Here is a 26646-nt window from a genome sequence, read left to right as displayed (position 1 = left end):
AGTTTACACAGGTCGAGAGAAATACAACTGGATGTACCTCGGGCCGGAATGCGTCTATTTCGTTATTGGTTCATTTCCAAGTATTTCTTCGCGTTAGTTTGGTTTAAAACTCTTTTTGAAATAAAAGCTTTTTATTAAAAGGCTTTTAAAATTAAAACTTCGCTTTATAATAAGGGTTGTTTTGTTAAAAGTTTTTTTTTAATAATGAAAAGCTTTGGATAGTTGAAGCGACTTTCATTTCTGTAATAATTTATAACTAAATTAATAACCTCACTCCAAGAAGTCCATAACCCTGTCGTGGGGTTCGGAGGCTTGTGTGCCTCAGTGACCCGGAGGGCTATGTTGGCTGGAGTCAGGGCTTTATCCTTCGGCTCTTGGTAGGGTCACCCATGCCAAACAGGTCAAAGGGTAGAAGCCAGACTAAGAGTGGCCTGCCGGTCCTCCAGGTTTGGGGGTTCAGCTCTGGGCTAACGACCCTGTCTGGTAAAGCAAAACAGTTTCGGTAACAGCAATGAAGATTCCTTCTACTTTTGAGTGTGACGGTATTCCCGAGTGTCCATCCGGGAGACATGACTGACAGTAGCTACTGACTTGATCAAAGAAGCCCTGAACGCCACCAGAGATGGGGGACTTTCATTGCTGCCCAAAATGCCAGCGGCGTAACGGGCAGATAAGAAAGTAAAATTAACAAAGGCGATAAATAATACCGACGCATTCAAAGTTATTTTATCTCTATTTTTATTTTTTTTGCACTTCCCTTACTCAGGTTACGGACAAGCGTATTCTAAAACATTTATGCATAGTATCTGGATTTTATAAAAATAAACGTGATATAAGTGCATCACAACACAAGGTGTGATCATGATAAAAACATTGTTATAAACAGTGCTTTCAGAGGGCTTGGGGAGAAAGTTGGAAGTATTCTTATACGCAAAAAACAAAAAAGTTCGAAGTAAATTCGAAGTATCTTTCTATCAATGTACGTATATGTCACCCTATATTACCCTGAGATTAATTTTCTTGCGGCCATTCACAGTGGATACAAATAGAATCAATGAAAAACTACTCACAAAGATGGACAAACAACCAATGTGCAAAAGGAAATAAATTGTGCAAATATATAAAAATATTAATAATGAATAAACAAGTAATAGAGAACATTCGTTTCAGAATCAGTGAAGGTGAGTCTGTCAGTTGTGGAATTAGTTCAGTGCTGGGGTGAGTGAAGTTATCCATGTTGGTTCCTGTTGGCATGATGGTTGAAGGTTAACAACTATTGTGGATACAATAGGGTCTTTTAAGAGCCTCTTAGATGGGTACATGGAGCTTAGAAAAATAGAGGGCTATGTGCTAGGGAAATTCTAGGCAGTCTGTAGAGTAGGTTACATGGTCAGCACAACATTGTGGGCCGAAAGGCCTGTAATGTGCTGTAAATTTCTATGTTCTTTTCCTGGACCTGGTGGTATGGGACCAAGCCCTGAAAGTACAAGGACTTCGTCTGCATTTTAACTTGCTGGTTTCAGTTTAAAAGTTTCAGCATAATTCTACCCTAACCTTAAAATTCAGATTTGACACCTTGCTTGTAGAGGAGAGGACCCCGAACAATTTAGTGAGCAAGTGAGTCTGAGGCATAGTACTGGGTTTGATAATGGCATTGTGCCTTTTCTGGGGATATTGAGGTGGATATCCAAGGAATGGGTCTTTTAGAAAAAGAAGGGTGGTAAAAGATGAAGAAAAGGTGGGTGTAGCAGCAGTTTTAGAAATGTGATATGAACAGTATAAATCACTACTGTCAGCAGACACAAGATCATTAGAATGAAGTGGGGATATGAATTGCCCTCACTTGAGGATAGGAAATGAGGGAGGGCAAACTGTTCAATTTAATATCAGGGAGCATATCAGTGTGCAACATGAAATTCTTACTCTTCACAGACATCCACAAGTCAGGGAAAAAAATGAATGAATGACAAAAACATCTGGACCCCAAAGCCCCCTCCAAGCACAAGCAGCTGTAGAAGCATCAACCCTCCCCCCCACCCACCACTTGCACCAGTAAAAGTACTTCCCCACACCCCCACCATGCAACGAATAGCAAAAGCCATCAAAGTTCACCACATCCATCAAGAACTACAGTCCATCCCAATACTTCAGTATCTTAGAAAGGCATCTGGGGGGAGGAGAAAGGAGGTGTATTAGAATAATTGTTTCAAGAGGAACAAAAGCTTGGACAGGAGTTTCAGAAGCACTCGAACCAAGGATGACCAATGATTCAGCAGGTGATTTTAGAGAAAGTGTGGATGACGAAGTATGATACTCGCCTCAGAGTTAGCACAACAAAGCTTACTCCAGACGGTGGAATAGAACAGATGATTTGGAAGCAGTTTGTAGTGAGAATGGAAGGCAATGGGATTTGTTGCCTCATCTTCATTTGGTGGAAACTTCTCATACATTACTGAGCCCTGCCCATCAGAGGTGGTACTGAGATCGAGCAGGGCTACATCCACATCTTTATATAATTTGACAATTTTGGATGCTGTTACTGGAAGCCTGTGTGTAGATGAGAAATAGGAGAGGTTCAGAGATAATAGTGCAGGAATCAGAAGAGAAGGGAAAAAAATCAGAAAACTGCTGGAAATCTGAAATAAAAATAAATATTTCTGGAACTACTCAGTGGGTCGGGCAGCATCTGTGGGTAGAGAAACATTGAGAGCTGAAGCACAGTGGTTGGATCCAGATCTGAAACTGCAACTGTTCTTTTTTCCTCAGATGTGACTGACCTGCCAAGTGTTTCCAGGATTTTCTGTTTTAATTTTTCAGGAAAGGATGTAGTAGCAGGCACTTCCGTGGCGAGAGCTAAATAAGTGAGAATGGAACAAGTCAGGGAGTTACAAGAGAGATGTGGAACAGTGTTGGAAGTTTTTAGGCAGCTTGAAGGAAGGGTCTTGAGTTTAATCACAGGTTTTTACTGAGAAAATACCCTTAGCTGCAATGGCTAAGGATGTTTTGGGTTCAGTTCATTTGCTCTCAGGTTCTTTGGAATAACAATGGAGGAATTATTTTCAGAGCTGTATCTAGTAACTCACAGAAAGAGGAAAGGTAAGTAGAGATGGCAACCAGAGTTCATTCATAGGAATTCCAACAAAACATCGGTGACTCAGCCAAGCAACACCGCGAGAAGTAACATTCTCAAAACTAGGACCCCGTGATTAGTGCTAATCAGGCATCCGCTTAAATATGCAAGTAACACAGAATTCCTGAGTCTATCAAAATAAACTTGTCAAGTCGAAACAGAAAGCATTAGGAGACTGCATTACAAAGAAAAAAAAAACATACAGAACTCCAAATGATTAATGATTCTCATTAAACAGCAGTTAATCAATTCAGGTGCTCTTAAAAACCTCATAGACCATTGCTGTCTGTCTCCCTGCACAAGCCTGAAGAGAAAGTTCAGTGAATTAAATGAAAACAGCATTGGGCTTAGCCTGATGCATCTTGCGTCAGATCGCTCCCTGTTTGTTTAACAGGATCAGCTGTTTGAAATAACTGTGGACAATCTTTCTGGTACTTTTTTTTTATGAGAATAAACAGATGAGAAGATCAGATTTGTCCTGGTTTTTGTTGGCAGGACATACCTGATCAATTATCTTTTTGGTTGGTTGGCTGCAGTGAAACACAACCAGTTCCAGATCCAAACCTCCTACACTATAGCCTTGCTACTTGTATATCCACATTTGCTTACAGTGTTGAAGACCATTTGAGTATATGCTGGCTCTCAAAGCTTTTCTATCCATCCATTTATGAATCTGTAATTAACTCCCTCAGAAATGCCCACTAAACCATCTGTATTGCCCACCATGCGCCCCATCTACGGGGAAATTTTACAACAGTCAATTAACCTAATAACCAGCTGACCTTTGGGATATGAGAGGGAACCAGAGCAGCCAGTTGAGACCACCGCAGTCACAGGGAGAACATGCAAACTCCACACAGACAGGATGGAAGGTCAGGATCAAAGCCAGGTCACTGGAACTGTGAGATCCTAAACTATCTGCAGCTGCACACTGACACCTTTTGGCCTCCTTTCAACCAGTGCCGTAGTCATAGAATTGTACCGCACATAAATAGAACTGCCAGCCCATCACCTCCGTGTTGACTATCAAGTATCTATCTAAACTAATCCCACTCACCAGCACTTGGCCACTGTCCCTCGCTATTTCACGTCATTGTCTGCTGCAAGAGACTTGGCCTCCACTATCCCCTCAGAGTCAGGAAATTTAGGGGGAGGTTTGGCCCTAATGCAGAGCAGCGGAGACAACTTCGCTGTGAGCGATAATTTTAATAATAAGCTGCAAAACAACATGCCACAAGGGGCCACAAAGCAGGAGAGAATGGATGCTTCAACACAACAAGGCCGCTGAAGGCTTGGAGCAACAGGCTGAGGCTGGCTGGTTCAGTGAGTGAGCAGGGATTGTGGGTGAGAACTGGGTCCAAATAGGCTGCAGGTGATGTGTTGGAAACGAGTGGCAGGTGATTGCTTTTAGCTGAGTGGAGATTGGGAAGTGCCTGTCTGTGCAGGCCTGATGCTCAGGTAGTGTTTTCTAAACTCTAATCACTCCCTTTGTGAAAACAAAACCCTCCTCGGATCCCCTTCGAGCATTTTGCCCCTTATTCTAAACTTATGCACTTGTTTTAGACATTGCTGATGAAAGATTAAGTTTCCTTCCATTTATGTCCCTCATAATTTTGTTTACCTTAAACATATACCCCCCCCCCTCCACTGTCACCCCTTGCTCCAAAGAAAACTAACTTGCCTATCAGGTTCCCAAAACACTCCATTCTGCTACCATCTACTCCACACATTCTCAGTACATGTTTCTCATATAGTGTGGCAACCAAAATTGTCCACAGAATTGCACCTGTGGCCTAAGCTAGGTTTAATGAAGTTATGCCATGACCCTGTTGCCCTCATATTCTGTAATCCTGTTAATAAAGACAAGTATCTTGTATAAAGACTTGAAAGTCTGCAGATGCTGGATACCCAAAGCAACAGACACAAAATGCTGGAGGAACTGAGCAGTCAGGCAGCATCTATGGAAGTGAATAAACTGTCGATGTTTTGGGCCGAGACCCTTTTTCAGGACTGAGAAGGAAGTGGGAAGATGCCAGAATAATAAGTTGGGGGAGGGGAAGGCTAGCTAGAACCCAGGTGGGTGGGAAAGGTCAAGGGCTGGAGAAGAAGGAATCTGATAGGGGAGGAGAGTGGACCATAGGAGAAAGGGAAGGAGGAGGGGACTCAGGGAGGTGAGAGGCAGGTGAGAAGAGGTAAAAGGTCAGAGTGGGGAATAGAGGAAGGCGGGGGTAATTTGTTCACTGGAAGGAGAATTCGATCAGGTTGGAGGCTACTCAGACGGAATATAAGGTGTTGCTGCTCCACCCTGAGGGTGGCCTCACCTTGGCACAAGAGGAGGCCTTGGAGTGACATATCGGAATGGGAATGGAAATTGGAATTGGAATTAACACGTTTGGCCACCGGGAAGTCCCGCTTGTGGCGGATTGTGTGAAGGTGCTCAACGAAGCACCCCCCCCACCCCCCAATCGGTCTCACCAGGCACAATAGAAGATGCAAGCAGATTCGCAGAAGAAGCATTGCTTCACTTGGAAGGACTGTTCGGGGCGCTGAATGGGGGTGAGGGAGGAGGTGTATGGGCAGGTGTGGCACTTGCAGGGATGAGTGCCAGGTGAGCCAGGTTAGTGGGGTGGCATAAATGGACAAGGGAGTCATGAAGGGAGCAATCCCTGCAGAAAGCAGAGCGGGAGAAGGTAAAGATATGCTTAGTGGCAACTTGTATGCCTTCTTCACTGCCTTATCTAGCCACGCTGCTAACTTTGGGGACCTTGGACTTGCTTCTATGTTCAATACACCCTAGGGCCTTAGGGTTGCAGGGAACCAATGCAGAGGAGTTAAGGCCAGCAGTGATCATACAGAATGGCAGGGGAGGCTTCATGAGTCTGGTGACTTACTCCTGCTCCTATTTTCTTGTGTTCTTGTGCCACTGGTCCCCTCTGCACTCCTCTGATTAGCCCTCCGAAAGAGCATCACCTCATCCTCACTAGAATTAAATTCCATCTGCTTTAAATTCTGCCCACCTTACAAACTGACCAGTATCTGCCTCATGCATCACCAGACAGGCACTGAAGCTGGTGATATGGAACGTCTTTATTCAGCAGTACAAGCAGGTATCATTAGAACATAGAATAATACAGCACACAGTACAGGCCCTTCGGCCCACATTGTTGTGCCGACCCTCAAAACCTGCCTCCCATATAACTCCCCACCTTAAATTCCTCCATATACCTGTCTAGTAGTCTCTTAAATTTCACTATTCTGGACACACAAACCCAAATGCATATCACAGTTTATACCCTTAAGATCAAAGGTTATTCCATGCAATTTCAATAGTTACAATTGCTTTGTTTACTTCAGTACTTTAGATTGACTAATGGTTCCTTTGGGATACAGTATATAGTGGAAGCACATTGTAGTTGATAAGACACCTCTGAAGGTCCAAACACCTTTGGGAGTAACTAATAAACACAAATATTCTAAAACCTTTTGAGGACAGAGAGCCAGACACCCAAAATTAATGCCAGGGCTGTTTCTGAGTGCACAAATATGATAACTACACGAAAGTATTGATTTTCTATATCTGTGACCATGTTTGATATGCTAAGTGACAACATCTGTCTGGTCTGCCAGCTTGCATTCAAATCACAATGGTGCAAATAACTTAGCCAGTGTTGCCTGGTTTGATGCAAGCCAATTAACACAGCCCCATTGTCTTAATATTTGGCTCTTGCAGATGCTATCTCAGTCAGTGGAGCATCTGTGCTTTTAACTTCGATTTACTGCTTGCAATTTACAATAAGAACTGAAAGCTAATTGCAAGCTTCCTAGATATTTACATTTACAATTAAAATGTAATTTTGTTTGAATTAATAGCTGCTAAATTCGCATAACACCAGAATACTCCCGAACACCACAGCTGGGGCCTTTAAAATGACTTCCTGCTTCTGTTGTTTGTGCCTATTTATAAAACCGATGATCCCACGTGTCTCAACAGAGATTAGACAACATCCGCTTTGGGATTCTCACTTCGTGAAAAATTCTCCCATTTTGCCCGGGTTACCTTTCCTGTCGTGGCTGATTGACGTGTGCTTAACATGTTTCTACAAAGATAAGTGTTGTATGATGTGGATGCAATTTCCATCTAAGGGACGAGGAGATTGGCTGAAGTCAAAGGAACTAAATTAATGCAAAACAAATGCAGTTGCCGTGTAGTGCTGGGGGCTGGGACAGTTCCTCATCGATAAATTTATGAGTTTTTCATTTCACCTTTTGTTTGATTTGTTTTGTTAACCATTGTCTAGATCAGCATGAAAAGTATTCCATTTGCAAAGCTCAGCTGGAGCAACAGAAGGACAGTTGTATTGACTTATGGCTTAAGTGTTTAAGTACTGTTGGGGTGTGTCGTAGATGGAGTATCCATCATACATAGCTTTTTCAGCTGCTTCTATTTTGTGCACAGTGTCAGGTGGGGTCTGGGTTGCAACATGCAGAATTAGTCTGGAGGACTTACTGGATTGAATTGCTGCGTTTCTTGGTGCTCCTGAGTCATAGTGATTTCATTGTACCCTGGTCCTTCAGAGGACTCAGATACCACCAGTGGCGATGAGGATGCAAGGCCACGAACATTTGAAGCGGAGGAAATGAGACCGAGTTAAAGAAAGCTGCGACAAGTCCAAGGGACAGAGCTCAGCAGGACTGGCGAATTACAAACAGAAATTACCCCTGGGGAACACGGTAGACCTGAATATTCTGGAACTTTAGGTAGAACATGTACCTCAAGGGCTAGACCCTGGCGGACTATAGTCCCAGCGCAGGTCGATGGGAGTAGGCAGTTTACATGGTTTCAGCATGGACTAGATAGGCTGATGGGCCTGCCTCTGAGTTGTATTCCTCTATGACTCTGAGGACATAGAACATTGTAGCATGTACAGGCCCTTTGGCCCACAATATTGTGTGACCCTTTACCCTGCTCTAAGATCAATTTAACTCTTCCCCTACACATAGTCCCCCATTTCTCTTTCATCAATGTGCCAATCAAATCTCTAAAATATCCCCAATGTATCTGCTGTACCACCACCCCTGACAGTGCATTCCATGCACCCACTGCTCTCTATGTCATAAAACTGATGCACTTGCCTACTTTCCTTCAAATACCCTAAAAGTATGCCCCCTTCTATTGGCCATTTCCGTCCCAGGTAGAAATCTCTGGCTGTCTACTCGATCCATGCCTCTCATCAGCCCGTACTCCTCTACCAAGTGACCTCTCATCCTCCTTCGCTCCAAAGGGAAAAGCCCCAGCTGGCTCAGCCATATAGCTGTGTCAAAGCACAAGACAGGTTCCAGTACATATTTGGGTTGAATGGAGGCATTTCCCCATGCAAGCAATTATATAAAATGAGCAGGAGCAAATAACTTCACCTAAACAAAGTGTTTTGCGAGTAGAAGAGGTATTACAATGGAGATGTCGTTGAAGAGTGTTTAGAAGTTATGTCGGTCTATGACCTCCTCTTGTGCCAATATGAGGCCACACTCAGGGTGAAGGAGCAACACCTTATATCCCATCTGGGGTAGCCTCCAACTTGATGGCGTGACTATCAATTTTTCCTTCCGGTAAAAGTATTTCCCTCACCCTCCCCTCTTCCTCTGGCCTTTTACCTCTTCTCACCTTCCCTTTCTCCTACCAGATCCCTTCTTCTTCAGCCCGTGACCTGTACTGCCCACCTGGCTTTGCCTGCCACCTTCCTCCTCCCCTACCCTCCCATCCCTTTGTTCTGGCTTCTCCCCACTTCCCTTTCAATCCTGAAAGGGTCTTGGCCTGAAACATCGACTGTCTGTTCATTCCCATAGATGCTGCCTGACCTGCTGAGTTTCTTCAGTGTTCTGTGTGTGCCATTCAGCGAACGAAGGAGACGTCCCATGCGTCGGTTGATAAACGTAGTAACAAGTGTAACCTCTCATTGGATTCCAAATCACATGAAAGGCAGGACAGCCTGCCACTATCAGCAGGACCACCCTTCATCTCAGTCCTCCCCAGATAAGGCAGCTCACAGTTCCCACCATAACAAAGAGGGATACATGGTGCAATTTTATAAAGGCAGACAAAACTCACGTCCCCTGTGAGGGTGGAGGGTAAGAATGAATCTGATGTCAAGTGAAACATCAGACAGCATGAATTACCAACAAAGCAAGGTTGTATTAAGAGGGGTCAGGTTCTCGTTGGACAGAACTGCTATCTTCTTCTACAGGGCATAAAATAAAGACAACCGTTAGTCTTGCGAGACCATGGATCTGCGCCTGGAAAGTCTTCACTCTCCAGGGCGCAGGCCTGGGCAAGGTTGTATGGAAAACCAGCAGCTGCCCATGCTGCAGGTCTCCCCTCTCCATGACACCAATGTTGTCCAAGGGAAGGGCATTAGGACCCATACAGCTTGGCACCAGTGTCGTCGCAGAGCAATGTGTGATTAAGTGCCTTGCTCAAGGACACAACACATACCCTCGGCTGGGGCTTGAACTCACGACCTTCAGGTCGCTAGTCCAATGCCTTAACCACTTGGCCACAAACCAACAAGACAACACCAGTGAGTATGACCCAGAAGAGATCCTGATGGACTGTTGGCTCAGAGTAGGCTTAAACCTGGTGAGACCAAACCTGGAGCAGAGAATGTTGAATTAAAGGAAATACCCAATCAGTACAGAAAATAAAAGGAAATCACTTTTGAGTGGTTTCAAAGATTCAAAGTACATGTATTATCAAAGTATGTACACAGAATACAACGCTCTGATTCGTCCTCTGGCAGGCAGCCACAAAACAAAGAAACACCTTGGAACCCGTCCAAAGAAAACATCAAACACCCAACGTGTGAAAGAAAAAACAAATTGCGCAAATAGTGAGTGGAGAATATCAAACATCCCAAACCAGGAGTCCAGGAGAAGTCAGTTTAGTTCAGTTCAGCACTGCACCGATAGCCAACTGCAGACCGCAGAGCCAGTCTTCGTCGAAGTGCCCCAATCGCCCCAAATGACAGGGTGTGACGATCTAGATCTCTTGGCCTATGATGGAAGACAACGACGAACACAGGCAAAGGACCTCAGGAAAACATAAAGTGAATCCTGAAGCTAGAGTGAACATTGCGGTGACGTTAGGTGTACAGGAACTGGTGTTAGAGTCCAAGAGCTGAAGTTTCAGATCTACACTTGTTGATATGTTTACTGCTCTTTTACTTAAGTTAAGGAAAGTAGTGTGATTTTTTTTTATTGATTGTAAAAGGGAAATAATTTGTTGGAGGTCCTGAGCCTTGATTAATTGAATTGAATTGACTTTATTACTTACATCCTTCATATACATGAGGAGTAAAATCTTTACGTTACATCTCTGTCTAAATGTGCAATTTATAGTAATTTATAATAAATATTATGTACAACTGGACAGTCAATATAACATAAAAATACAGTTGTGTCAGCATGAATTAACCAGTCTGATGGCCTGGTGGAAGAAGCTGTCCCGGAGCCTGTTGGTCCTGGCTTTTATGCTGTGGTACTGTTTCCCAGATGGTAGCAGCTGGAACAGTTTGTGGTTGGGGTGACTCGGGTCCCCAGTGATCCTTCAAGCTCTTTTTACACACCTGTCTTTGTAAAAAACCATGGACTTTTTACTCTCCTCCCATCCGGTAGGCGCTACAGGAGCCTCTGCTCCTGCACCAGCAGGCACAGGAAAAGCTTCTTCCCTGAGGCTGTGACCCTGCTGAACCTCACATCACAGCTCTAAGCAGTATAGCATCTGTATTGTACTGTCTCAGTACTTTTATATTTGTGTGCTGTAGCACCTACTTTTTATTCGCAGTTATTTTGTAAATAACACTATTTTTTGCATTTCTGGTTAGATGCTAACTGCATTTCATTGGCTTTGTATCTGTACTCAGCACAATGACAATAAAGTTGAATCTAATCTAAAATGTCAACACTTTTCATTCTAGTCAGTGAACCTAACTTCTGGTTTTAAAATTACTAGCACCTTATAGAGGAAACCGTGTTATTTACTTATTGAGATACAGTGCAGAACAGGCCCTTCTGGCCCTCTGAGCCACACTGCCCAGCAATCCCCCGACTTAACCCTCGCCTAATCACGGGACAATTTATAACGACCAATTACAAATTGACCTATGGACTGTGGTTGGTAACCAGAGCACCCGGAGGAAACCCATGCAGTCACGGGGAGAACGTACAAGCTCCTTACAGACAGGGGCAGGAATTGAACCCCGGTCGCTGGTACTGTAAAGCGTTGTGCTAACCACTACACTACCATGTTGCCCTATTGTAAAATTTTAAATATAGTGAAATCTTCAATGATAAATCCTTTTATAGAACAAATGGAACCTTACTGAAGATTTAATCCAGAAGGATGTTAATTAATATCAAAACTTGTAATATCTATTTCTAATAATATGTTTTGTCTCTTAACAGAGTTCCTGTTCCTTATTCCTGCTCGTATAAACCTGCACAATCCAGGAATTTACCCCAAATAAATATCTCCTCTTCCACCCAAGAGCTAAGAAAGACCTGCAGTCCCAAGGAAGATATCATGTTTATGAAGACACATAAAACTGCCAGTAGCACCATCCTCAACATCCTATTCCGCTTTGGTCAGAAGCACCGGCTGAAGTTTGCCTTCCCCAACGGCAGGAATGATTTCTACTACCCGTCCTACTTCGACAGGAGCCAAGTGAAAGATTACAGACCGGGTACTTGTTTCAATATCGTTTGTAATCACATGCGGTTTAACAGCGAGGAAGTCCACAAGCTGCTGCCCGAAGACACCGTCTATTTCACCATCCTCAGGAACCCCGCTTTTTTATTTGAATCGGCCTTTCATTACTTCGGCCGCGTGATCCCTTTCACCTGGAAAATAAGCGGGGAGGACAAGCTAGCCGAATTCCTCAGGGACCCCAACCGATACTATGATCCAAACGGCTTTAACTCCCACTACTTGAAGAACCTGTTGTTTTTTGACTTTGGTTACGACAACAACTTAGATTTTGATGACCCCAGGGTAGAGAAGCATATTAAAGCCATAGACGAAAGATTCGAGCTGGTAATGCTTCTTGAACACTTCGACGAGTCCCTCATCCTTCTGAAGGACGTGATGTGTTGGGATATGGACGACATTCTGTACTTCAAGTTAAACGTGAGGAAAGATTCCACCGTGTCAAGAATGAGCGGAGAGTTGTACGAAAAGGCGACAAGCTGGAACAAGATCGACTCCATGTTGTACGAGTACTTCAACGCTACCTTCTGGAGAAAGGTGGAAGAGTATGGTCTCCAGCGCATGGAGAGCGATGTGGAGGCGCTGCGCAAGCGCAATGACCACATGCAGTCGATCTGCATCGATGGCGGGCGCCCCGTGGACGCGAACGCCATACAGGAGGCGTCCCTGCAGCCCTGGCAACCGCTCGGGGAGCGCTCCATCATGGGCTACAACCTCAAAAGGAACATCAGCAGAAAGCACAGGAAGCTTTGCAGGAAGATGCTCACCCCTGAACTGCAGTATCTGACCGAGCTAGGAGTCAACTTGTGGATAACAAAACTGTGGTCCTATATCAGAGACCTGTTAAAATGGTAGCTGGGCGCCTCTGCCAGAAGGAGTCGCAGAGAATGATTGCTGCCACAGACCTATGGGCGTTACATTGCAGATTGCCCGTAATTGTAAGGCAATCATTAAAAATGTAATATATCAAACACAACTGGATTACAGTCAATTAATTTTCATTAGTAAAATAGTAATTAATTTGGAACTAAAGGTTCCACTGTACTTTGCTCTGTAAAATATCACTCCCTATTTACTGTCCCAGCGATATCTTGTGAATGATCAAAAATTAAATAACTGTGAATTAATAATGTAATCAGAGGAATCAGAACTTCAAGCTGTATGATAGGAGTGCTTAAAGATCTCTGGCTAGTGCCTCCATGTAGACCCATGAAAGGCAGCAATGAGCCATGAACTTGATTCTTAGCAAATAACCTAGACTTTATATAGTAAATATTTATGATGAATTTTCTACTGGCCCTTGAAATCCAGACTGCGTTTATAATTGCAGATAAGGCATTGGTGATTCGAAAAGACTGAATTCAAAACTGCTTTTCCACGTCTTATTACCAGTTTTGAAGGCTTTATGTTATTTCTATGTAAGATCATATCAGTGGCAATTCTATGTCATATGATTATATCTGTGGCAATTCTAAGTCAGATGATCATATCAGTGGCAAATCTATGTCACTTGATCATATCAGTAGCAATTCTAAGTCACAGTAGCATTGCATTACAGTTAACAACTCAGTGCATTCTTACAATAATGTAATTTTCCCTTGGTATGAAGTTCTCAAAAAAATAACTGAACAGATCAAGCTCATGTGCACAGGTCTCTTTTTAAAATTTGTTTATTGATATATATCCCAGGCAAATGTACAATATTTATTGCATTATCTGCAGAATAATTCTAAGGTTTCAGTTTGGCTCGATGGAAACATTGGGGATAAAATGCAACTCATTGCAATGGTGAAATATATATTTCTCTATTTTCTTTTTTTTTCCAAGGTTTGGATTAGCTGAGTGGCTAGGATTGATGAACTGGCTTAATAGGTTAGTCATTCATTCTATCCAGTAGACAGTGATACAAATTTACACTGTGCGGTATTAACCTTATCACTAATTACTTGCAGCTTAATTACATATAAATAGTTAGCAACAAAATGGAAATTATTTTCATTCATCCTTTTTCCTTATAATAAGTTATCAATCACTTATAAAGTGCATTTGACACAGTAAGCTCTTATCAGGAACGTAATCAAAGTTAAGAGTTTATTATCTAAAGTTAGCACTGAGATGAATGTCCCAGTCAGCAGAAATCAGCAAGGTATTCACCAGAAAACCAATACCCTTGTAACAGCAACACTCACAGCAACACTCACAATCATCTATCAGACCTTCATGTGGACCATAAGATATTGGAGCCGAATTAGGCCATTTGGCCCATCGAATCTGCTCCACCTCTCGATCATGTCTGAGACCAAGTTGTACATCTCAAAAGAGGAAACTTGATTTTGAAGCATTAATTTGCCTGTGCACTTGGAACGTGTTTGTATTTCAAATCGCGTAGCAGAAGCAGTGTTATTTTCATACAACTCAGTATTTTGTATTTCTTTCAAAGACTCGGATGTTGATTATATGTATAAAATAATTCCGGTGGAAAGGAGAACAGAATTTGTAAATGAACATCATTAGATTTGAAAGTAGTCTAGATCGATCAGTAGTGGCCTTGTCCTTGAATTAGTTCAAGAACCTGTCCAGATATTTAAGAATGAAAATGTAGTACAATCCTCCAAAGCTTCACGAAGGAAGTGCTGCTCCTTTGAATGGGTCATTAAACCAAATCCCTTCCGGTCGGCATAAAGACTCGCTAGGACAAGCTGAAAGGCCAGAGGAGCTAGGCAAGGTTCATTTGTCAATCAACAAGAGATGGTCAGGCCACTGCGGTTAGCACAACCCTGCTAGTTAAAACCTGCCACATTCCTTAAAATGCAGCAGAAGCTACACTTCGGGAGTAGTTTAGCAGGTGTAAGACACTTTGAGCCGTGAGATATGAATGGCTAACAGAAATGCAAGTTCTTTCCTTGTGCCTTGGTCTTTTAACAGACTCACCAACCAACTGCAGAGCGGATGTAAAACTGAACGTCACCCAAGTCTTTCATTAAAGGTAGAGAACACTGACAAGTCTCAGGGTCAGTCTGCGGAGTTTGTTATCGTCTGGAAGAGGTGGGTGGTGCACAGGGCACCTACTTATTCAGTGTTTTGTGCTTCCATTTCTGGGTTTCTGGTTAGAAATGGTTAGTTACTTTACGATAGAGATGTTCCAGTTTAATTTGAATGGGCATCCATTGAAATACTGAGGAATTAAAATGTTAAAGCAATTGAAATATGGCAGGATGAAGTAGAACAAGAATATTTATAAAGCAATTCTTAAACACTTCACAGTAAGACAGACTTAGCTCATGGTTTGATACTGAAAAATGATAGAAGGCATATATCTGTTATTATCATCATTATGTACCATGTTGTATGACATGGGCGACCGTGGTCTTTCCATGACCGTTCTTGGCAAATTCTTCTACGGAAGTGGTTGCCATTACCTTTTTCTGGGCAGTGTCTTTACAAGGTGGGTGGCCCCAGCAATTATCAATACTCTTCAGAGATTGTCTGCCTGGTGTGAGTGGTCGCATAACCAGGAATTGTGATGTGCACCAGCAGCTCATACGACCATCCACCACCCTGCTCCTGTGGCTTCACGTGACCCTGATCTGAGGGCTAAGCAGGTGCTACACTTTGCCCCAGGGTGACCACCAGACCAGCAGAGGGAAGGAGCATCTTACACCTCCTTTGGTAGTGACGTACTGTTATTTAAGTATAACCCCGCCTACTGTTATTTGAGTAGAACAAAGTATCTGTTATACACTTAAATAATCATATTGTTCATCAAGATAGTACAATTGTTTTGAAATAATATAAACAAATGGTGCTAATTTATCTCAAATTAAAAACTTCAGAATTATAGAATACATTGAATTCCTCTTCAATAAATACACTGAGAAGTACTGCTGTAGTCATGGTTACAAAACACTTAAAATAATAATAATAGTAGCTAGGTATCAGTTAATTAACAATGTGTCAGAGAGGATTATTGCCCTTTATATGAACAATTCAACAAGTTATTAAAGTATGTACATTGGCTGTGCATATTTACTCAAATGTTTTAAATACTGACTGTCAAATTGCATTGCAAAGGAATTTAACCAAAGTGAGCTTACAGAAGTGAATTAATAAATCAGCAGGGCCAGGCTACCATGCCCACATTCCCGCAGGATTTATCATTGAAAATTTGACTGTATTTCAAATTTTACAATAGGGCGACACAGTCAGCACAATGCTTTACAGAAGGGCCCAGCACTGCCTGTAAGGAGTTAGTACGTTTTCCCCGTGGCCTCGTGGGTTTCCTCCGGGTTCTCCGGTTTCCTCCCACAGTCCAAAAACATTCCGAGATATTACCTCTCACAGGTCACATTATACCTTTCATGCATTGGTTCCAAACCAACATCGACCACTGTAATGCTACCAATTCTATTTGTCTTCAACATTTCTTTAAATTTTAATTTATACACATGACAGTACACCCAGCTATGTAATAAACACTATTTATGGTGACACAGTTTCAACATCTGACAGCAGCACATTATTTAATAAAGGATAATTATTACCTACTATTTGTGATCAGACTTTTTACTGACACAAAAGGACTTTGCATTATGATCTTGTTACTGTTTCTTTGCTTTTAAGATGGTTTGATTTATATTTAGCAGAGAAGCTTACTAAGAACCAAGCAGAAATAAATACTCTGACTGTTCCTAGTCAGTGCCCAGCACTTTCATAAAGTGATTCCTGATAATAATAGGAGGAATCGTAATGAGACTTGTAAACAGTATTAATGTTTGTCAGCATTTGCTGTTTAACCACTTGGTATTTGCTTGTGTATTTGCAATGTAATTTATTCAATAAAACAATATTTTACAATAGCAAGCACCTGGAGAATGACTTTGAAAGTGAAATTGGATATTTCATTACAATCAAGACATCTGAATTCTTCCTTAAGTAGTTTGCTTCTCATACCTAATCGCAATATAATGTTCTCCTAATGATTACCTGATAGAGTATCAGTGCCCAGGTAACAATCAAAGCCAAAAAGCTACACAGCAAGTTGTTTTAATGAAGATATCAAGCTGTCTGTAGGACATAATCAAAGTTCAAAGTAAATGTATTCTCAAAGTACATATGTGTCACCATAAGCAACCCCAAGATTCATTTTCTTGTGGGCATACTCAATAAATCCATAGTAGAATAATAGCCATTGTAGAGTCAATGAAAGACCGCACCAACTTGGGCATTTAAGCCATGTGCAAAGGACAACAAATTCTGCAAATACAAAAAGAAACAATAATAATAAATAAATAAACAATAAACATCAAGAATGTAAGATGAAGAGTCCCTGAAAGTGAGTCCATAGGTTTTGGGAACATTTCAATAAAGGGATAAGAGAAGTTAAGTGATGTTATCCCCTTTGGTCCAAGACCCTGATGGTTGAGGGGTAATAACTGTCCCTGAACCTGGTGGTGTGAGTCCCGCGGCTCCTGTACCTCCTTCCTGACGGCAGCAGCAAGAAGAGACTGAATTCCCCGATGATGGATGCTGCTTTCCTGTGATAAAGTTTCGTGTAGATTGAAAAGAAAGATCCAAGTTGAGGGTAAGGTTCAATTTAATGTATAGAGATGTATCTGGGAGACAAGGCTGGCTGATGGCTGCAAATTTGTATCTGGGGGAAGTTGATGAGATTGAGTGGTGAATTAATGTGTAAATGGGTGGGTGATGGTTGTGCCAGACTTGGTGGGATGAAGGGCCTGACCAGACGTCACTAAAAGCATATTGCAAGAGTATTGGCTTGAAAAATGTCACACAAGAATGTTAGCAGATGTACTCAGGACTGAGGAAGGATGATCCAATAAGAGATTTGACAACAAATCTCATTTCTAAACACGGAGCTACAAGGGTCCTCAGAGGAGTGGTCCTGACACAGTTGGTGAAAAGCAATTCGTAATTGTTTAAGGCAACATGCACAAAGTGCTGGAGGAACTCAGCGGGCCGTGCAGCATCTATGGAGAGGGATAAACAGTCGACGTTTCGGGCCAAGATGCTTCCTCAGGACTCGAAAGGAAGATGAGAAGTCAGAGTAAGAAGGTGGAGGGAGGGGAGAAAGAAGTACAAGGTGATAGGTGAAACCAGGAGAGGGGGAGGAGTGAATTAAAGAGCTGAGAAGTTGATTGGTAAAAGAGATACAGGGCTGGAGAAGGGGGAATCTGATAGGAGAGGATAGAAGTCCATGGAAGAAAGGGAAGGAGGAGGAGTATGAGAGGGAGGTGATTGGCAGGTAAGGAAGAAGGTGAGAGAGGGAAACAGGAATGAGGAATGGTGAAAGGGGTGGTATTACCAGAAGTTTGAGAAATCGATGTTCATGCCATCAGGTTGGAGGCTACCCAGACGGAATATAAGGTGTTGCTCCTCCAACCTGAGTGTGGCCTCATCACGGCAGTAGAGGAGGCCATGGACTGACATGTCAGAATGGGAATGGGAAGTGGAATTGAAATGGTGGCTACTGGGAGATCCTGCTTTTTTCTGTGAGATGGAACGTAGGGACTTGGCGAAGCAGACTCCCAATCTACGTCGGGCCTCACTGATATACCGGGGGCCTCACCGATATACCAGAGCCCACACCAGGAGCACCAGATACAATAGATGACTCCAACATACTCTCCAGTAAAATGTCACCACCTACAGTTTGTGGCCCTGAATAGTAGTGAGGGAGGAGGAGCAGAATATTGCTTATAGCATCACTTTCAATGGCTTCAGTCCTCAGTTATCTCCTTGGGGATAGAAAGGAAGGAGAAGATGACAGAATAAGAAGGTGGGGGGAGGGGAGGGAGGCTGGCTAGAAGGTGATAGGTGAAGCTAAGTGGGTGGGAAAGAGCTGGAGAGGAAGAAATCTGATAGGAGAGGAGAGTGGACAATTGGAGAAAGGGAATAAGGAGCTGATAGGCAGGTGAGAAGAGGTAAGAGACCAGTGGAGAGGGGGAGGGAGGGGATATTTTTTACTGGAAGGAGAGCCATCGGGTTGGAGGCTACCCAAATGCAATATGAGTTGTTGCTCCTCCACCCTGAGGGTGGCCTCATCATAGCGCAGGAGGAGGCCGTCCAAAATGTTGGAATGGGAATGAGGATCAGAATTAAAACATCTGGCCGCTAGGAAGTTCAGCTTTTGGGAGATGGAGCGAAGCTGCTCGACGAGGCAGTCCCACTATTTACAACGGGTCTCACCAGTGTACAGGAGGCCGCATCGGGAACGTTGGACACAATAGACGACCCCAACAGATTCACAGGTGAAGTGTTGCCTCACCTGGAAGGACTGTCTGGGGCCCTGAATGGAGGTGAGGGGGGAGGTGTATGGGTAGGTGTAGCACTTTGGCCACTGGCAAGGATAAGTGCCAGAAGGGAGGTTAGTGGGGAGGGAATGGATGGACAAGGGAATCACAGAGGGAGCGATCCCTGTCGAAAGCAGAGAGCGAAGGGTAGGTAAAGATGTGTTTGGTGGTAGGATCCCTTTTGAGACGGTGAACGCTGTGGAGAATGATGTGCTGGATGCGGAGGCTGATGGGGCGGTAGGTTAGGACCAGAGGACAGATCTGTAGGGATTCCAGTGCGGGAGGCATGTGTTTCTAGTTCAGTCACAAGCCGCAGGCTTCATGCTCCTACATATTGGATTCAGACCGCTAACAGATGAAGACCCCAGTAAACAAGGCAATCAAGGTTCTCCCACCGTTCAACAAACTGAAGGCTAACTTATGGTTAGTTCTGTCTTGGTGATTACAGAACTATTCTGAAGCGGCTGCCTTAAAACCAAACTTTACGCGTTAACTAGCTGCTGGCTTGGGGAACAAGTCTGTATAACCTCGGGCACAGTGTGCTGGTGTTGGTAGGAAGGGCTTCACTCTCTCTCATTGGCCTAACGTGAGAGCTCACTGGGATGTGGGGATACTCAATCAGAATCTGTGACCTCGTTTTGGTGTTCTAGGGGCCAGAAATAACTACAGGAAGAGAAAGGGTTATGGGTCCAAAGAGAAAACAGCTCCGAGCATCCCCACTTCCCAGTTGGCAAATGGCCCCTGTTGTATTTACCTTCAATTCTGACTACCCAGAGGTACTGGGGATCCGGTTCAGAGAAGCCTGGATGTGCAGCAAGAATCGGCTAGAGTGGATCGACAAGGTGAAACAAAAACTGGGACAGGAGAAGTTTACCCTTCTGCTGCTCAGGTCCGATGGTGCAAGTCCTGCAGTATGGCAGTCACCCGAAGCATCCTCTGTTTCAACCGGAGATTCCAGGTGGAGTGTGTCTGCCCTGTTACGATGCAGAGGTTCCCAGGAAATGGGGAAAGAAGCGTGCCCAACATTGTCCCCACCCTGGTGGCCACCTTAAGGTGTGGCTGCTCCAAGCTGTGAGTAGAAGTGAAGAATGCCAATGCCAAGCATCACTACGTGCTGAAATTTTACGTGTTCCCGGTGTTGTGAGGGATGGGCCTGGCCTTGTTGCCACACAATGTTCTGTCCAGTCGGACTTGGCTGCGCTACCCACCCCTCGTAGAAAGGTTCCTGCAGAGGAGCACCGTTGTCTGCGAGTGCGTCAGGAGCAGTCAGCGCGACCTTCCTGCACAAGGATGCAGTCGAGGCAGTGGGATCGTTCCCCGATCAGACTGCCAAGGCCATTTTGCGGGACGTCCCATCGCCAGATCTCACCAACAAGTGCCAAGAGCTTGCCTGTAGCAGTAAGAGAGGCTGTCCCTTCCCGCATGGTGGAGGAGACCCGGACAAAGATGCGAGGTTCTTCATTGTGGTTCCTGTTCCCAAAGACGCACACTGAGGCAACCAGCAACTCAGCAAGAGATACTCTTGTTGGACTTCCTGTGCATTGGGATGTCCACACAATGAGCAGTGGATTCTGCTAACTGGAACTTCCTGGGATGCAGGAGGTGCTAAGGAAAGGTTGAACACTAAGGCCTGGTGCAGCCACTGAAAAGGTTTTGCAGGGAAGGACTGAAATCAGACATTTCACAGGCTCTGAACACTAAAGGGCTGGATCCTGTGTAACATCCTCTTAAACATGTAATGGGTGTATTGTTCAACACAGCCACAGAATGTATTGATTGGAATGATACAATGAATGTATTGACACTCTGAGTGAAAACAATGATTGTACTGTTTTTCTTCTGTGTATCTTTTTATGAATAACGCTCATTTTTAAAGGATAATCTCTTATTTATCTTCGACACCAGCTTATAGGAAGAGGTGAGTCTGAAACAAAGGGCAAGCTTAAACCAAGGAGAAGCTATTGTACAAAAGGTCAACAAATGGTTCTCATTTCATCAGGGGTGTTGAGTGGAGCTTTCTGATTGTATGGATTTATAATCCCATTAGGTATCTCTGTGTGAGAAAATGATTTGTAAAATTGACCCTCAAAGCACAATCTCAAGTGATTTATTTATTGAGATACAATGAGGAGTAGGCCCTTCTGGCTTTCGAGCCACGCCCCCAATTTAATCCTAGTCCAATCATGGGACAATTTACAACTACCAACTAGGTAGGTTAATTTGGACTGTGGGAGGAAACCGGAGCACCCAGAGGAAACCCACACGGTCACAGGGAGAACGTACAAACTCCTTACAGGCAGTGACAGGAATTGAACCTGGGCCGCTGGGACTGTAAAGCGTTGTGCTAACCACTATGCTACCAGGTCATGTTAATAACCAGCTAACACCGGTCCTTTTGTTCTGTAACCACTACATAAGAGTAAGTAATAACAATAGCTCCATTGAGTCTGCCATGTATGGTTGAGTAACCGTCTTGAACCTATATACCTGATGCCAGACAGTAGATTAGATGCCATTTTGCTTGGATGAATTTAGTGTTGGATCAGGGGATGTCCACCGATGAACTTAAGTTTTTTTCTTAGACAGTCCCTTGAGATTGAAGGTGGCTCACTTCATGTTCTGTGTGGGTTCGAAGGTGACGGGACCAACGTAGGAATCCAAACCTTATCCACAATGGGGCAGGAGTTGCTGGTATGGCGGGTGAGCGAATAGTTTGTGAAGTAGCCTACTCCTTGCGCCATTTACATAGGACGTTACACGGGGTCTAGCGTTAGGCGAGAAGGTATCTTGGCCGTGCCCAACACAGCTATTTGAACAACATACATCAAAGTTGCTGGTGAACGCAGCAGGCCAGGCAGCATCTATAGGAAGAGGCGCAGTCGACGTTTCAGGCCGAGACCCTTCGTCAGGACTAACGTCTCGGCCTGAAACGTCGACTGCGCCTCTTCCTATAGATGCTGCCTGGCCTGCTGCGTTCACCAGCAACTTTGATGTATGTTGCTTGAATTTCCAGCATCTGCAGAATTCCTGTTGTTTACAGCTATTTGAAGGTGGTTAGGGCCTCAGTCCTGGTGACTTTGGCCTAAAAGAGAACATTGACATTATCCTGACGAAGGGTCTCGGCCTGAAACGTCGACTGCACCTCTTCCTACAGATGCTGCCTGGCCTGCTGCGTTCACCAGTAACTTTGATGTATGTTGCTTGAATTTCCAGCATCTGCAGAATTCCTGTTGTTTACATTGACATTGGCTCACTTGTCCGTCCTGTGGATCTGGAGGATTTTGCCAAGTTGGATGTGGTTGCGTCTTTAGAGTAGAATGATCTCTGCAGAAAAAATACATTTGACCATTAGTCCATCCGTGGATCCAGTGGGTAGTTTTCCAATCTGACGGCAGGATGTCTCATTCCCAGAACTCACCAACAAGACCTCGCTTGTAGCAGTTAGAGAAGAACTCCCTCTCAGATCCTTCCTGCCTGGTCGAGGTGTTCTGGAAATAGATGCGAGGTTGTGTAATTTTCCAGTGTATGGGCTATTCCCAGAGAAGCCTGCATGCTGTTTGTGGCCCAGGTCTCAAAAGAACAGAGGAAGGCAGTGATCATGAGGTTAATGTCAGGTCCAAGGTCTTGAACCTCGAACACCTGTTCCCTTGATCTACCAAAGACTGTGCAGGAACATTGAAGACAATGGTAAATTTCATCATTGAAATCTGAGCTCTGGTGTGCTGTAGCATTTAAATCTAAGAAGGAGATTATGTTTTCCATGTTCTCACTATGAAATTTATGGTTGGGGGTCCATATTGTCCAGCAGGGACAGGATGGGAGAGGACCTTTGTATTGCTGATGTTTGTCAAGTATCAGGCCCATCCTTGACTTTGGGGCGGCTGGGTAGCGTAGTGGTTAGCACAATGCTTTACAGTACAGGCGACCGGGGTTCAGTTCCTGACGCTGCCTGTAAGGAGTTTGTACGTTCTCCCCGTGACCCCACAATCCAAAGACATACTGGTCGGTAGGTTAATTGGTCATTGTAAATTGTCCCCTGATTGGGCTCAGATTAAATTGGGGGATTGCTGGGCGGTGTTGCTGGAAGGGCCAATTTTGCGCTGTATCTCAATCAATCGATAAATGAATGAATGATAGCTTTGAGGTTGCAAATACTAGCATCATCTGCATCAACCATGGTGGCTCAGCTGCTGATGATCTTAGCCCCGGAGAGCAGTTTCCCACTGGTTCTGTTGATTTGTTCCATCCCTGTGGGAAGTTTACCGGCGGTAAGCATTGGAGTAAAAAAAATTGGAAAAGAAAGTGTCAGAGTAATAAGACTAGCCTTCACTGAGGTGGCTCAGTTGGTTAGCGATTAAGCGAGGATAAGATGAAGGATGCTGAACTGAGTGTACATTGCAATGTATGCTCTTCCAAATCGATGGAGTCAAAGGCTTTCATGAGATTAAAAGAAAATGGTCATGTACAGTGACTGGTGCAGCTCGCCGCCTCTCACTTGGAGTCGTGCACTGAAATCATGGCCACAGCACCTCTAGATGGGCAGAACCCGAACTGCAACTCGGGGAAGCAGCTCTTTTGGCCATTGGGTGGATGCAGTTGAGGAGAGCCTGGTAATAACCCCTCTGTATCGACCGGTTTCCTAGAGACGACGATACCTCAGAGGTCCCTGGTACTTCCTCCTCTTCCCAGGCAATGAGGTTGTAGATCTGTGATCTAATTGTTCCTCTGCTGGGTTTTGGATCCATTCAACTGATTAATTAGCATAATATTAAAATATATTTAAGAATTTAATATATTTATTATGCTAATCAATTAGAATAATCAATTCTACATAATAATATTAAAATTTAACATATGTTTGTATTTAAGTTTTGAACATTTTAATGCCATTTCAGCTGTACCATTTATAGAGTACATCTAACAGTGCCATAAGTGACACCTACTGGCCCAATTGTTTTCTTAATTCTCAGGATCTGGGTATCCCTGGAAAGGCAGGGTTTATTGCACATCCTTAATTTCCCCGGAGAAGGTGTGAGTGAGCTTCCTTCTTGGACAATTTCAGACCTGATAAAGGCTCTCCCACTGTGATGCCGAGGAGGGAGTAAGAGCGGAGACAGTGAAGAGATAGGAAGGGATTTTTCCGAGTAACAAGGAGTATACTCTTCAACAGAGCCACCATGTGGTAATGGTTTCATATACCTGGAACCTTTGCCCATTGTGGTGGGTGGCACCAACATCGATTTCTCAGACTTAATTTGGTTTATCACTCTTTCAATCTTTTTTTCGAAGTTTTAGATTTGATCAGAAAGTCTTTCTTTCTTTTTTTTTGGTCGTATCCTCAAAATGGACTGCCCAGTCCCTTTTTTTTTATATAGTGTAGTGGGTTTTATTTCTCTTCATTTAAAACTCAATGTTTTTTCTTTTCTCTTCATAAACTGATAAGAGGAGAATTGCTATTTTCATTTTTTTATTACATATTTTATACTACTTGAACAATATCTGTGATTTTGACAATGTTCATCTTAATCTTGGTTTATATTGTTACTGATATATATATTTGAGATAATTCTCCTCTTGATTGTATTTATGCTCCTTTTAAATCAATGAAAAGATTAATAAAGAAAGGAAGATTTCTCAGACTTCTGGTAATGTCCCCCACCAACCCCCCTTCACTATTTCCCATCCCCTTTTCCCTCTCTCACTTCATCTCCTGGCCCACCCATCGCCTCTCTCTGGTGCTCTTTCCCCCTTTTCTTTCTTCCATGGCCTTCTGTCTCTTTCACCAATCGATCTCCCAGCTCTTTGCTTCATCCCTTCCCCTTCAGGTTTCACCTGTCACCTTGTACTTCTCTCTCCCCTTTCCCCCACCCCACCTTTCGAACCTACTCCTCAGCTTTTTTTCTTCCAGTCCTGCTGAAGTGCTTTGGCCCGAAACATCACCTGTACTTTTTTCCCTACAAATGCTGCCTGGCCTGCTGAGTTCCTCCAGCATTTTGGGTGTGTTGCTTGGAGTTCCAGCATCTACAGATTTTCTCTTGTTTGTGGTACAGGCTGTGGGTTTTTAGAGATACTGCCAGGTAATTGTGGGCAAAGAACTGCAGTATTATTTTACCTGTGTGCATGGGGAGTACAGGGAGGGTTAACGCCTCTGGTGAAGGGGCTTGTTGTGCTCATTCCGGGACAGTTCACTCACCTTTGGCCCCCACTGGACACTCAGCTCTCTCCGGTGCGTCCAAGTAGCCGTTTGCATGCGATGGCGGCCACACCCCGGTACACCGCTGTGACAGGCGGGCCAAACCAGGTGAGGGCAGCCGGTGGACCTCATACCCCGGTGAGTTAGGGACATGCCTGTCCCGGCATGTGGCCGGCTATGGCGGATGAGATCCAACAGCTAGGAAGGTGGTACTGCAATGCCCCGTGGAGATCAACGGGCACGACAAGGTACAGAAGATGTCACGTTCTTCCACTGCAACCGAGGAAGTCCCCAGTTTGTGACGTTTGTTTGTACCACCGGACTTGGATTTCCGAGATCAGGGGAGCGAAAATGCCCCAGTGCAATGGCTTTTCCACTGTAAAATCCCTCCTATGCAGGTTTCCATAAGACCGTAAGATATAGGAGCAGAATTAGGCCATTTGGCCCATCGAGTCCATTCTGCCATTTCATCAATACTGATCCAATTTTCTACTCAGCCCCAATCTCCTGCCTTCCCCCCCCCCACCCCCCCATATTAAAAACATAGAAAACTTACAGCACAATACAGGCCCTTCGAACCACAATGCTGTGTCGAGCATGTGCTTACTTTAGAGATTACCTAGGGTTACCCGTAGCCCTCTATTTTTCTAAGCTGTATGTACCTATCCAAGAGTCTCTTAAAAGACCCTATCGTATCCACCTCCACCACCATCGCTGGCAGCCCATTCCACACACTCACCACTCTCTGCGTAAAAAACTTACCCCTGACATCACCTCTATACCTACTTCCAAGCACCTTAAAACTGTGCCCTCTCGTTCTAGCCATTTCAGCCCTGGGAAAAAAAGCCCCTGACTATCCACACGATCAATGCCTCTCATCATCTTATACACCTCTATCAAGTCACCTCTCATCCTCCATCGCTCCAAGGAGAAAAGGCTGAGCTCACTCAACCTATTCTCATAAGGCATGCTCCCCAATCCAGGCAACATCCCTGTAAATCTCCTCTGCACCCTTTCCTTCATAGTCCTTCATGTCCTGCACAATCAAGAATCTATTAACCTCTGCCTTAAATATACATAAATCCTTGGACTCCACAGCTGTTTGTGGCAAAGATTTCTGCATTCACCACTCTCTGGCTTAAGAAATTCCTCCTCATCTTCGTTCTAAAAGGACACTTCTCTATTATGAGGCTGTGTCCTCTGGCCTTAAATTCTTCCACCATAGGAAACATCCTCTCCACATCCACTCTATCAA

The 26646-nt window shown here is 44.0% G+C and overlaps 1 protein-coding gene across 3 annotated transcripts in view; it reads left to right on the top strand.

Moving 5' to 3' along the window:
• Positions 1-16734, top strand: part of gal3st1a (galactose-3-O-sulfotransferase 1a) — a 37129-nt gene extending 20395 nt beyond the window's left edge. For all 3 annotated transcript variants that reach the window (XM_063034288.1, XM_063034286.1, XM_063034289.1), the window contains exon 4: positions 11588-16734. In XM_063034288.1, the coding sequence (XP_062890358.1) occupies positions 11588-12743 (1156 nt within the window). In that variant the 3' untranslated portion in view covers positions 12744-16734. The remainder of the gene's footprint in view (positions 1-11587) is intronic.
• The last annotated feature ends 9912 nt before the right edge of the window (positions 16735-26646 follow it).

This window comes from Mobula hypostoma, chromosome 27 (assembly GCF_963921235.1).
Source record: "Mobula hypostoma chromosome 27, sMobHyp1.1, whole genome shotgun sequence".
Lineage (NCBI taxonomy): Eukaryota > Metazoa > Chordata > Chondrichthyes > Myliobatiformes > Myliobatidae > Mobula > Mobula hypostoma.
The sequence above is the reverse complement of the archived record's forward strand: the minus strand, read 5'-3'. Positions and strand labels throughout refer to the sequence as shown.